The sequence below is a fragment of the Chroicocephalus ridibundus genome, chromosome 3, assembly GCF_963924245.1.
Source record: "Chroicocephalus ridibundus chromosome 3, bChrRid1.1, whole genome shotgun sequence".
Classification (NCBI taxonomy): Eukaryota; Metazoa; Chordata; class Aves; order Charadriiformes; family Laridae; genus Chroicocephalus; species Chroicocephalus ridibundus.
Genome location: NC_086286.1, coordinates 84,316,766 through 84,330,401, shown reverse-complemented (window position 1 = coordinate 84,330,401; position 13,636 = coordinate 84,316,766). Strand labels below are relative to the sequence as shown.

The 13,636-nt window shown below is 56.1% G+C and overlaps 1 protein-coding gene across 1 annotated transcript; it reads left to right on the top strand.

Moving 5' to 3' along the window:
- The first annotated feature begins 11,900 nt into the window (after nucleotides 1–11,900).
- On the top strand, nucleotides 11,901–13,424 carry POU3F2 (POU class 3 homeobox 2). The gene has a single exon (XM_063329918.1). It carries the CDS (start codon nucleotides 11,984–11,986, stop codon nucleotides 13,307–13,309), a length of 1,326 nt encoding a protein of 441 aa, XP_063185988.1. The 5' UTR covers nucleotides 11,901–11,983; the 3' UTR covers nucleotides 13,310–13,424.
- Nucleotides 13,425–13,636: the final 212 nt, after the last annotated feature.

Here is a 13,636-nt window from a genome sequence, read left to right as displayed (position 1 = left end):
AGCTCTCCCATTCTCATAGGAGGAAAAGAAAAGAGTGAGGTCTTCATCTCCTACCCATAAAACCAAAGATTTTTGAACATTTGTTTTTTTAGCAGCCGTGAATATGGACTTCTTCCAAAATAATGTATGAACACTGGATGTTGACCAATTTTTTCTGGATGTTTATTGGATAAATCATAGAATCGTAGAATGGTTTGGGTTGGAAGGCGCCTTAAAGATCATCTAGTTCCAACCCCCTGCCATGGGCAGGGACACCTCCCACTAGACCAGGTTGCTCAAAGCCCCATCCAGCCTGGCCTTGAGCACCTCCAGGGATGGGGCATCCACAGCTTCCCTGGGCAACCTGTGCCAGTGTCTCACCACCCTCACAGTAAAGAATTTCTTCATGATATCCAATCTAAATCTACCCTCTTCCAGTTTGAAGCCATTACCCCTTGTCCTATCGCTACATGCCCTTGTAAAAAGTCCCTCCCCATCTCTCCTGTAGGCCCCCTTTAGGTACTGGAAGGCTGCTATAAGGTCTCCCCAGAGCCTTCTCTTCTCCAGGCTGAACAACCCCAACTCTCTCAGCCTGTCTTCATAGGAGAAGTACTCCAGCCCTCTGATCACCTTTGTGGCCCTCCTCTGGATTGGCTTAATGTAAACGATGCCTATAAAAAAGAGATGAAAGGAAATAATGGAGGAGGAGCACAAGAAGCCCTGAGAGAAACATTTGAGGGCTGGTAGAAGACACTGAAGCCACTGAATTGCCCTTGAGTTGTCCAGCCTAACTGTGATGCACCAGCCCAAGATGTCTGAACGAGAAATGCCGAAACTCTGGAGCAAAGGACTAACTCAGAGACCCTTTTGGCTGCATCGAGATCTTCTCTTTCGAGAGGAGAGCAAGTTGTCATGAAGCCCTGGCAGGGAAAGCAGACTGACACAGGGTCCCCCAGGATTATCGGTGCCAAATGCAAAAGCTACTGTCAGCTCAGAAAATGCTTTACTGACACGCCGAAGATAAAAATCATGTATTGCCAACCACCCTCACCACACATCCCAAAATGTGCCATATGGCCGAAAGTACTACAACTGATTTTGCCGTTCCTCGGGTTCTGGTGTGAATTGACAATGAGTCTAACATATAAATTACATCATCTTTTAACTTTTTGTGATGTATAACATCGGACAGCTTTGTCTGGGACAATCCATCATGAACTAGTCTTGTTGACATTTTGGATTCTCTCTTCTGACCTTGTCCTTTCAGCACAGGCATAATTGCGCTTATGATAATTTTATTCCCAGTTAGGCAGCGATTTCGCACACCTTTGAGTTACAGAATAACTGAGAAGCCAGTTCTCTGTACCACTGCTGAAACGAGGCACCTTGAACCAATTTATGCTGAGGCGCAATCCGGTGGTGTAGCAGTAAATAAAAGTGGGTAAACTCACCTCTCTCGGTGCGCATAAGTAGGTTAACTCTCTTTAGTCGTGTTTACTGTTGACTATACCACAGGTGCAATCTCAGCTGGGGGCTCCCTACTGAGGAAACACCAACCATATGTTTGCACAGGAGGGGGGGAGGAGGTTGTACAACCCAATCCTCAGGATGCGAAGGGTCTAGCAAGCAAAGGAGAGGGATCCAGGCTCATTTCTGCCACCCAGCTCATGTGCAGGGACACTCCCATTTCCATCGGGGAGCTGTAGGTTCAGGAATCATCACAAATTTGTCCGTACACCCATACCATCCTGGGGGTTTAGGGATTTTTTTTAAATATGTAACACTTGAGCAATTATCTAAGGTGGTGGGGAAATCTTTTTTCTTGAAGAAGCGACTCTTTGGTGTCACTTTAGTGGGAATATACAATTATTATGGTATGTGAATTATTTGAGCTCTTCCCTACAAAGACGACCGCCTTTCGCGGGCTGTGTGTGGGAAAGGCAGAGAAATCCCTGCTGTTCTAACTGGTGTCGGCACCCCCAGGCAGAAAAGCAAAGCTGCAGAAGCGCCACCATCGTTTCACCTGTAGCAGTGCTCGAGCCAAGGTCTCTGCCCACTCTCTTCCCAAAACAAGAGAATTGTTTAGCTTGTTTCAAAGCACCAGATTTGCACGAATGTGAGAAAATGTGCTGGACTGCAAATATTTAAAATTAAACTTTGAGCTATCACTCAGCACAGCAAAGAGAAAGGGACAACCCGCCATATCCACGCCTGCATTTTCAAGGAAGAAATGGTTATGCCAGCTGTAGCCTCCTTTCAATATAAAACTTCTAGACCTTATCATAAGGAATAAGCTATTACACTCCCAGCATGATAACTGGGTAACTAGACAAGCGCAGGTATGTTTAAGTGGAAGACCGCAACTTCACAATGTCATCCACTCACTTCTGCCCACTTCAATGCATTTTTTCAGCCTCTTCAGTTCTGCCACAAAAGCCAATGGGAGGAGATGGAGGGATGGAGGAACAGATATCAATTTGACCAGGAAAAGGAGTAACCTCCTACAGAAACAGTCGAAAGGAGTGGCAAACAGTAGGAGCTCTGCAGGCTGCTGTGGGGGGTTTTTTTGCTGCTTGCCACAATATCCTTTTGTGTTTTTTCTGGATCTGCTTCCTTTACACACGTTTTTCAACTGTTTCTGGCTGCAGGTTGTTGTTACTGGAGCGTGGATATGTTGCTGGAGATGCTATTAAACTTCACAGACTTCTTGCGTGATGCTAACTACCACTGCCCTTGGCGCTCTTGCCTCCTGTCAACCAGACTTTAGTTGCCATTAAATCTATAAAAAAAAAAAAAAAGTATCTGCTGTTTGTCAGAAAGACTAGCTCCCTGGGGAATAGTGGTTTGGTTTTATCATTGGTCTGGCTGCATGGCCAGAAGGAGAGGTGCTTCTGGAGCTCAGGGAGGCAGCCACAAGAACAAGACAATTTCCTCTTATCTCCTCCACAGCCTCCTTACCTACTCCGTTTCTGGAAGCTGTTACTTAACACAGCATTAAACGCGAACGGTTATCAATCCAGTCCAGAAAGTGAGCAAGAGACACTAATAGACAAGACATGGATGTTTTAGACAAATGCCGAAGCCCATGGAGGAGCAGTAACATCTCAATAACAGAAACTGAGTTTCAATTGAGTTGAAAAAGCAATTATCTGGCACTACGAAATGAAGTGAGAACAAGGTAAAAATTTATGATGTTATGATTCCTCTTTTTCACCGCTTTCTCGAGGTTGTGAGGGGATTGCTGTGATCTTGGCCTTTAACCATGAGGCCACCAAATGCCAGCCCAGTTCCGCTGCACTCCTCATCTCCCAAAACATCCTTGGAATAGTAATGCTTGGTTTGATCCTGGATTCCTCGGACTTTTCTTCAGCAGCTTTCCTGGAGGCACGGCAGTAGCGGAGACCCGAGGAAGGACCGTCGAGGTGCCACCAGCATCCTCCCAACAGGCCGGGGGTGCTGCAGGGGCTGCCCCGGTGGCCAGTAGCCCCTGGCATCCTCCACCCCGCGGGTGCGTACCCACGCGTCCCCCTCCCACGCTCCCACCTCTCCTTCTTTTTTTTTTTTTTTTTAATTTATTTTTCCCCTGCAGAAGTCGAGGTTAAAACCCTGAAACCCAAAACCCTGAAACCGAGCTGCTTGGCTCCGCCGGTGGCACGGCCCCCGCCACTCACACCCGTGTCCGCTGCGTGCCCCGGGCGCCGTCGGGATGGGGCGGGGTGGGGGGGGACAGTCGGGCGAGAGCAAGCCTGGGGCCACCGTGCCCCGTGGGTTACGCGTGGGCGAGCGCGAAGCCGAAGGAGTGAAGGCGCAGGGGAGAGGGGGATTCTCAGACATTTCCATCTCCCCCCACGGGCAGGAAAAGGCGGAAACCCGCGTGTCTGCGGGGGGGGGGGGAGGGGGGGGGAGGGACGGGGGGGAAACGGCTGAGGTTTTATTCTTGAGAGAAGCAATTAAACAGAAATTAGTTTCGCTCATGCGGACGGAAGACAGCCCTGCCCCTCCGTCCCTACCCCCTGGGGGCGGCCGGCGGGGGCAGCCCGTGGGCCAGCCTGGGTGCCCGGGCCGCGCCGCCGGAGCATCCGCACCCGCGCAACCCGCCGCGCTCTCCCGCCCCGACCGGCCTCGCCGCCGCCGACGGGAGAGAGAGACACTCCCGTTAAAGGCGAGGTTGACCCGCAGCTGCTCCCCGGGCCCGCTGCCCGTGAGCCCCGGGAGGAGCGGGACGGGGCCCGGAGCGCTCCGTGCGGCCGGCGGGTGCCGGCGACCGAAAGGAGCCTGGTTCTCCCCAGTCTGCATTTTAATCCTGAAATCTGGAAATGGAAATTGTTTGATGTATGAGGAGACGTTATCTAATTAGGGCGTAAGAAATTTAATCTTTCCAGCAGGCAGGTCATATAATTAATGTTAATTTAACGCTCAAATTCTCAGTCATTAATTTTTATTCTCTTAAATGTAGTTTGGCAGGGCCCCCTGATCCATGGCAATGGATTTTACTGGATGTAAGAGCACACTTGGTCTTTGGAGTGAATTACTGCAGCCCTTCCTATCCCAATAACAAGATCACATCATGTATGCATTATTAAGCCATGTAATTGAATGGTCCATAGTTTGCATATCAGACTATTAAAATAATGTGTTTTGCTTTTCTTCCAACACGTAATGTTAAAGCCTTTGCGAATATTTGGTGATTCTGATAATTATCACCAAATTACTACAAATGTTCTCTTCATTAACGTGATTTCTTTCAAGCATTTTTTAAAAATGTGAATAATGCATTAAGTGGTGGCTTGTAAAGTGTTTTTTAAATAAAACTTGTCAACTACAATTCGAAAATGAGACCAAAAAAAAAAAAAAAAAGAGAGAGAGAGAGAAAATTAACAGTTGCACGGGAAGAGAACAATTCTCCTGTAAGATTGGAAAAGACACCTTGCCTTTTTTCCCTATTTCAGATAAGTGACTATACACCTTTAAAGTTTCACTTCATCGGGAGCAAAAGTGCATGCAATCTAAAGAACTGTCGATTGCAGATGATACAGAACAGATGGAAGAACAAAGTTGGAGCTTTTCCCTTTACAGGGAGTAGATGGGGACATAGGCAGACAGACAGAGAGATTGATTTGAAAAGATACTGACCTCTCTCCTTCAGCTGCAATTTAACTTGTCCTGGAAACAAAAAAAAAAAGTGAAATCTGCCTCCTCCTCCCCTGCCTGCCTCCTGCCTACCCCCGCCCCAAGTTCGCGCTGTCATCTGAACAAACTGCTGCGCCGATCTCAGAAGGTGAATAATTCTCAATTAACTAAGTAACTAACTTTCTTCTTGCCATCTTGAGTCGCTCGCTTAACTAAATCTTAAGCCTTCGAGACCCTTCATTATTGCCTTCCCCCGCCACGCTATTTTCAAAGTTCAATAGCAAGGCAACAAAAAACACTGCTGCAAAATAAGAGTCTCTTTTAAAATTACAGAGATGTTCATTTCCATCGGAAGAAGTTTTTCCCCCACCCCTACTTTAAATTATTCAGGCACCAAAAAAAAAAAAAAAAAAGAAAACACAAAACACCCCACAAACCCCCACGCAGCTGGTGTGAGGACCAGTGCGGCGGATGCTCTGCGGGGTGCGAAGCCACGGTGAGGGGGTGGGTGGGCGCTGGGTGAGGTGTGCTGTTGGGCTGTGTGACTCTCGGGGCGTCCCGCAGCGCTTCGGCTCTGGCAGCTCTTCGCAGCCAGGAGCGCCGGGATCCCGCCGGGCCCACCCCGGCCCCGACCCCGCCGCTCCCCGCGGGAGGGCGGAGGATGGCGCGGCGGCGGGCGCGGTGTGGGACGGTGCCCGGGGTCGCTCCGCGGGGCCGGGACCGGGGTTGGGGCAGGGACCCGGGGCCGCCGAGGCTCCTCGCTCCGCCGGGAGCCCGGGACGGCCCGCGGAGCGCTCTTATTTTGGTTGGGAGCGGGCAGCGCTGCCGGCTGGAGCCGGGAGAGCGGAGGGAGGCGAACTGTGCTCCTCTGTTTGGTTTAGGGTTGGGTGGTGGTTTCTTTTTTTTTCTTTCCCTTTCCCTCCTCTCTCTCGCTCTCTCTCTCCCCTTCCCTCCTCACTATAGCAACCAACGCCAGCCTGACAAAAATGCACCCTCTGTGGACAATGGGCCAGCCTTCCTGCTCGCCTCCCTCCTCTTCTTCCTCGCCGAGCCAAAGAAAGTTTCCAGACCGCCTCCCCCCCCGCCCCGGCCCCCTTCTCGCCTCTCCCCCCACCCGGGGCAGGTTCCTGCGCAAATCCCCGGGCTCTGCCCCGCCGGGACCGGGCCGACCCCCACGTGGGAGCCGGTGGGACACACACACACACACAAAAGCCGCCCCCCAGCCGGAGTCCCCCCTTTCCCCAGCCGGCGGGACGGGCGATATTTGCCTTGGAGGGGGGGGGTGGGGGAGAATGCCGCCCGTTGCATTGGGCTGGAAGGGTTTGGGAAGGGGGTGGTGTGGGGCTGGGGGGCTGGCAGGACACCCCCGGGCCGCCCTCAGCCCCGTGTCCGTGCGCGGTGCCTCCCGCAGCCCCGGCGGTGCTCAGCCCCCGGCTGCCAGGCTCGTTTCTCCGGCGGCGAAAACCAGCATCCCCCGGCCTGCACCGGCTCCGGCTTCGCACCGCGGGTGGCGGAGCGGGGCAGCGGCGACCCAGAGCCCTCCGAGAAGGCGCTTCGGGAAAGGAGCGGAGTCGTGCCCAGAAGTGCCCCGAAAAGCTGGAAGGGGAGAGGGAGGATGATGTCCCCCCGGTGAGGCAGGGACACGATTTATCTGAGCTCTTCCCGGGGTGTCTGCGTGTCTCCGTCAGACGTGATCACTGAACTAAACAAAAACAAACAAAAAAGCAACTGTTAAATTTATCAGAGAAGCCTGAGCACTTTCTCTCTCTCCCCTCCCGCCTTTATTTCTTTTTTTATTGTTTTTAAATTTTTTTAATCTGTTGCTGTGTCCCGGACAATTCTCCGGACAGCGCAGGCTTTGGAAAGTGCCTGCTGAAACCGTTTTCCCGTGCCGGAGAGGCTGGATCTCGCCTCCCCTCTCCCTTTTCCTACCAATTCACCTGCTTTTCACGCCAGAAGAAACGCCCTTCCAGCTCCATCGCGGGGCGGTCATTTCCCAGCCAGGCTTTTGAACACTAAATTGCAAACTCCGCAGCACCAATCGCATCTGGGTCTGTCTCCGAGAATTCAATAAACAAGCTGTATTAACTCCAACCAGAATTTATCTCGTAGACTGATGGAATTTGTCTTATTTTTCCTTCTTCTTCTTCTGCTTCTTCTGCTTCTTTTCCCCCCAAGGCCTCATATTCACCACTCAAAATTTAGCAGCCTGCCTTTGATAAATTACTCAAAGTAATCCCTGCAACAGCTAAGTCTGACTGGTTGACGTTGTGTTAGAAGTCTTCGTCGCGGTATCTGTCTATAAAATATTCACTTGCGGACTACAAAGGGTGGATCATTTTTAATGACAAGATTCAGAACTGGAGGATGAAGGGAAAAGATTAATATCCGTGAATTCAAATAATTTAATTTCAAATACTGAACTTAGAACATTACATCCGACTAGTTTAAACAGTGATGCAGATAAAATAGCAGAGTCTCAGATGAATGAAGTGGCCGGAAGAATAGAGTTGCGGGGAATGTTGGAAATGAGCACTAATATAAACTTTACGGGAACTTTTTTTTTTTTTTAAATTCTACATTTTTCTATCTTCTGGGACAATCAGTATTCTAGCAGGGAAAAACTGTATATGATATTACACGCGTGTCTGTGTATGTCTATATAAGCAGGGAGAGAGATTTTCTTTCCTCTGGAGATAGGTGGAGAAATCTATTTAGACGGCGGATTTTAATTTCAATGGGTAATGTGAGCTTGTGCAATCAAAGTTATCAATTTCTGTCCTTTTTGTTTAGATTTCTTAGTTAAATGTGTTTGTTATATCTACCCCGAGGAGAAGCAACTTGAAAGTGTAGCTTTTGAGTCATCTTATAAATACATCCCTGAGGCTGCGGTTCTTGCAGCTTTAAGCAGTTTTCATTAAAGCAGCCAGCTGCCTCTTTGTGTAGATTGGATTTTTTTAAAGCAATCACTTGTGAAGCCCCGGCCTCAGTTTTGTCTCTCCGCAGGCCCTTAAAGTTGAAGTTTCATTCATGTCTTGGGTCTCTCCACCGAATCAGACTCCTTGGAGCAACACTGGAAAGAGCCACACGAAAGTGCAGGCTTGAATACCTCATAGAGAAAGGTTAAAAAGGAAGCAGAGATCAAAACAATCCCATCTCACAAAAGGTGCATTAAATGCGCCCCAGCAATAAGCACAAATGTTCCAAGTTGGCCTTTACAGGCAGCACCAGGAGCCTCACGTTTATTGCACCCAGCAATTCTCTGAGCAACTCGCCGCGTCTTTGCACTCCTGGCGCATTTCCTCCTAAAAACAACATCTAATGGGAAGATAATAGAGACGCAGAAAGGAGGCGCGGGGATTTCCCCCCCCGCCCCCCCCCCAGTCCACCCTCCCCCCTTTCCTTTTAGCTGCTTGAGTCTATCTCAAGGCTTCGAGACCAGAGTTTAAAATAAGCTTTCCGCCTCTGAACGGAACAGGCATATGCAATATATTTTAGCCACCCCGCAAACGCAGGCACCCAAACGCCGGCAAGAGCGTGCGTTTGACGAGCGCTGCCCCAGCCCCGGAGCCGGGGAGGCTGAGGAGCGGTGGCTGGGAGCCGAGGCTCGCTGGGAACCAGCCGTGCTCGCCTTTTGCTGCTGGAAATGCAGCTTTCTCTACGGCAGCCCCCGGAGTTGAAACGCCAAGGGAAGCCCGACGTTTCGCCCGCTGCAGCAGCCCCAGGCGGGCGGCGGGCAGGGCCCCCCCCGGGCGAGGAGGGTGGCCGGGCGTGAGGCTACCGGAGGGCCCCCGGAGCTCGCCAGCGTCCCTCTGCATGCACCTGATGTGTATGCAGCACCTCGCCTCCCAGCCAGGAGAGAGCTCCAGTTAAGTGGCGCTCTATGTATTTTATAGCGAATATTCTCGAGTAGCTGCACCGCAATGAAGGAGATATCAAGGAGGCCTGTCAGTTCAAAGCTTTTGGGGTTGTTTGAAAATCTTCTTCACGTCAAAGTAAGCAGCCCTAGTATTTGAACAGCTGCTTTGAACAGTGAAAAGGGCTGAGCTGAATCAAAACACTGCAGTGTCTGCCCAAGACACCGCATCACCTTCAACCTGCTTTTATACGAGCAGAGAAAAGGAAAGAAAGGCTGGTGAGACCTCTAATCCCGCGGGGTCAGCTCCGCCAGAAAGGGGCCACATGACTGTCTCTTTCACATCCCGAGCTCCTCGGACCCGAGCCGGGTCCCCGAGCGGCGGCCGGAGCCGGAGCCGGCGGCGGGCAGCGGGGCGGCGGCGGCGGAGCCCGGGCGGGCGGTCGGGCGCTCCCTCTCCGCTCCCCGGGCTCTCCCCCTCCACGGGGGAAGACGGGAGCGAAGGATGCTTAAGGAGCGGTATTAATGACAGGGCTAACAATGATGGGGAGGACGAGGAGGTGGAGTCTGCGGCGGCTCTGAATGCACCGGCCGCGCTCCTGGCTGCTCCCAGCTGCGACTCCATGGGCGTGCGCTCACAGCCGGGGAGGGGGCAGGAGGGACGGTGAGGGGCTTTGCGACGGGGCTCCGGGTTTTGTCCGCCTCCTCACGCCGCGCTGCCACTTCGGTAATTGTCTGATTACCGTTAACCCTTGAGATTTGCCGCTGGGGTGGCGGGGAAAGAGGCACGCGGGACGGTGACCGCCAGCATCACCTGCCGGGCGACCGGGCAGGACGGAGGGGGGAGAGATGCACGACCGGGGCAGGGTTCGGAGGGGTTTCCCCCCCCCCCCCAAAAAAAAGTGATGTCTGGAGCTCGCTGATCCCCGCGTCCCGTCTCCTCGTCGTGGCGAGCCGCGGGGAGCGCTGCGCTGCCGGCACCCCACGGGGACAGCCTGTCCGTGGGACGCGCTCACGCCGTGGGGCCGGGGCACACAGGAGCCCCCTCGGGCGGTCGGCGGGGGGTAGGTCCGTGCGGGCCGAGCACCGCACGCTGGAGGCACCCGCGTGAAAACCTCGCCCCGATAATGACGCGTGGCGTGGCCCCTCGTGTCGCGTCCACGCAGGAACTTTTGGCAGCGGACCCTCCAGGTGGGCTGGCGGGGAAGCCGCCTCCGGCGGAGCCTCGGCGGCCCCGGGAGCGGAGCGGGAGGGCTGGCCCGGGCGCGGGGGGGAGCGGGGCGGCTCTCCCAGGACGGTCCCCGCTCTGCTTTGGCAGAAGCCTGCTGCGGGCTTGCCCTCTTGTTTTGTTTCAACTCACTGGTCTACACCTAATTGGGAGGAGAGAGACGAGAAAATGAGCATCAAATTATAAAATTCCTGGGTCCCCAGTTGTTTCCACACGGGAAACAAAAGGCACTGACTTCACTTCAGAGGCACTGACTTCCCTCCCCACGACACTCGCGGAACAGGCAGTATTGTTCTTCCCTTCGCCTGCACGTCGAAGAAAGGGCGGGGGGGGAAACCCCAACCCTTAGGAAGAATCTCCACTCTTCCATGGACAAAGTTTGCTTCCCCCCCTCCCCTCCTCCTCCTCCTCCTCCTCCTCCTCCTTCCCTCTCTCCCTCCCTCCCTCCCCACCCCCCGGCAGAAGGAGCTCTTGATACGCCTCTAAACTAACGAAACGAGGTAACTCCTGCTGCGCCCCTTGTCTCAGGGCACTGGATATCCTGTTTATGCTGCTTCTGTGTATATGTTTATGTGCGGGAGCCCATCCCCCCGCTCCTCCACACACACCCCCCCACGCAGAGGAATATTTCCAGGCAAGGAGCCTTTCCAGCGCTCACGTTAAATACGATGATTTATAAACAACTCGCAGAAGAAAGCTGTTTCTTGTTAGTAGTAATAAATTCCCCGGTCCGCCCTATTGTATTATTATTTCGATGAAGATAGCGGGAGCCTGCGACGCGCACCTACCCCCGTGAGCAGTTTATTTTCCAGACAAAGCTATGGCTTCCAGCTCAAAAAAAAAAAGAAAAGAAAAAAAAAAAACAAACGGGCAGCGAACTCTTTTCGCGGCGGCCAGCCCGGGCGCTGCTCATTCCTAGGAAATCCGGATCCAGTTCCAGGGTCTCCTTCCTTCCTGTCCGGGCCGCAACTTCTTTTTTTTTTTTTTTTTCTTTTTTCCCTATTCCGCTCTTTTTCCTATAATTTTTTCCCTATCCGTCACGCCCTCCCCCACGCCTCCCCAAATCTTCCGTGCCGATGCAGAGCCGCTGAGGCGGACCCGCAGGCACCCCCGGGACGGGACGAGCGGGACACCACCTCCCGCCTCCGCAGCCCCGAGGTGCGATGCCCCGCCGCCGCGCTGTGCTGCGGGGGGAGCACCGGCTGCCCGGCGGGTAGGGACGGAGGGTGCCCACCCGCTCCCCCGCCCCCGGGGCGGCCGGGATGAGAAAGTTGGGGGCGGGCGATCCGGCATCATCCCCCCTCCCGCCCCCCAGCCGCCCCGGGGCAGCACGGCCGGGCTCCGCGCAGAGGCTTGAGCAACAGGAGCCGGCGGGCGGGGCGGGGCCGGCGGGGCGGGGCCGGCGGCGGAGCCTCCCCCCCCCCAAATCCCCTCCCGCCGCCGCCGCCGCCGCCGCCCGGTTCCCCCTCGGAGTTGTGTTCCAGGGGGCGGGGCGTGGCGCGGGGGGGCGTGTCCCCGCCGCCGGGGCGCGCCAATGGTGGGCGGCGGCGGCGGCGGTTGCCAGGGGCGCCGGCGTCCGTCAGGGCTCCGGCAGCCAATGGCGTGCGGCGGCGGGGCGGGGCGGCCGCGCGTGCCTTCGCAGTGGGCCCCGCCGCGCGGGCCGAGGAGGGGGGGAAAAGGCGGGGGGGGGGGTGGGGGGGGCGCGGGCGCCGCGCGGCGCCCGAGGCGAAAAAGTAGCTGTCAAATGCGCGGCGCCTTTAACCGCCGCGATCAGTGCGGCTCGGCGAGTCATGGCGACCGCAGCCTCCAACCACTACAGCCTGCTCGCCTCCGGCTCCCCCATGGTGCACGCCGAGCCGCCCGGCGGCATGCAGCCCGGCGGCGGCTACCGCGACGCCGGCGCCCTGGTGCAGGCGGACTACGCGCTGCAGAGCAACGGGCACCCGCTGAGCCACGCTCACCAGTGGATCGCGGCGCTGTCCCACGGCGGCCCCGGCGGCGGCGGCGGCGGCGGCGGCGGAGGGGGCGGCGGCGGCGGCGGCGGCGAGGCGCCCTGGTCGGCGGGCGCGCTGGGCCAGCCCGACATCAAGCCGGCGGTGGTGCAGGCGGGCGGGCGCGGCGACGAGCTGCCGCCGCCGCCGCCGCAGCACCCGCCGCCGGGGCGGGCGCCGCACCTGGTGCACCACGGCGGCGGCGGCGGCGGCGGGCACCACGCGGCGGCGGCGGCGGCGGCGGCGGCAGCGGCGGCGTGGCGGGCGGGCGGCGCGGCGCACCTGCCGCCCGGCATGGCCGCGGCCAACGGGGCGCAGGCGGGGCTGCTGTACTCCCAGCCGCCCGGCTTCACCGTCAACGGCATGCTGGGCGCCGGGCAGCCCGGGCTGCACCACCACGGCCTGCGCGACGCCCACGAAGAGCCGCCGCCGGGACCGCCCGGGCCGCCGCACCACGGCGGCGAGCACCCGCCGCCGCCCCACGGCCCCCACCCCGGGGCGGCCGGGCCGGCCCCCGCCGCCGCCGCCGCCGCCGCTCCCCCCGGGCCGCCGCCGCACCACGACCCGCACTCGGACGAGGACACGCCGACCTCCGACGACCTGGAGCAGTTCGCCAAGCAGTTCAAGCAGCGGCGCATCAAACTGGGATTTACCCAAGCGGACGTGGGGCTGGCGCTGGGCACCCTCTACGGCAACGTCTTCTCGCAGACCACCATCTGCCGCTTCGAGGCCCTGCAGCTCAGCTTCAAGAACATGTGCAAGCTGAAGCCTTTGTTGAACAAGTGGTTGGAGGAGGCGGACTCCTCCTCGGGCAGCCCCACCAGCATAGACAAGATCGCGGCGCAGGGCCGCAAGCGGAAAAAGCGCACCTCCATCGAGGTGAGCGTCAAGGGCGCGCTGGAGAGCCACTTCCTCAAGTGCCCCAAGCCCTCCGCCCAGGAGATCACCTCGCTCGCGGACAGCCTACAGCTGGAGAAGGAGGTGGTGAGAGTGTGGTTTTGTAACAGGAGACAGAAAGAGAAGCGCATGACTCCCCCGGGAGGGACGCTGCCGGGCGCCGAGGACGTGTACGGGGCCAGCAGGGACACGCCGCCGCACCACGGGGTGCAGACCCCCGTGCAGTGAACTCGCGGCGGGGGCGCCCGGCCCCTCCTCCTCCTCCTCCTCCTCCTCCTCCTCTCCTCCTCCTCCTCCTCTCCTCCTTCCCCCAACTTTTGATTGTCCTCCTTTTTTTTTTTTTTCTTTTTCGGTTTTTATTTTTTTTAATTATTATTATTATTATTATTTTCTCCTATCTTTAAAAAAAAGACAAAAAAAACAAAAAAAACGCGCAAAAAAAAAAAGAAAACAAAACAAAAAAGCGAGAGGGCGAGCGCGAATCACGGCAGACAGACAGACAGACAGACAAAGCACCTGCACCGGACTGTCCCTTAGACGGTAGCGGGTGCGATG

What these genes read in the sequence shown, in the direction of transcription:
- POU3F2 (XM_063329918.1), top strand. Translation starts at nt 11,984, where the DNA reads ATGGCGACCGCAGCCTCCAACCACTACAGCCTGCTCGCCTCCGGCTCC.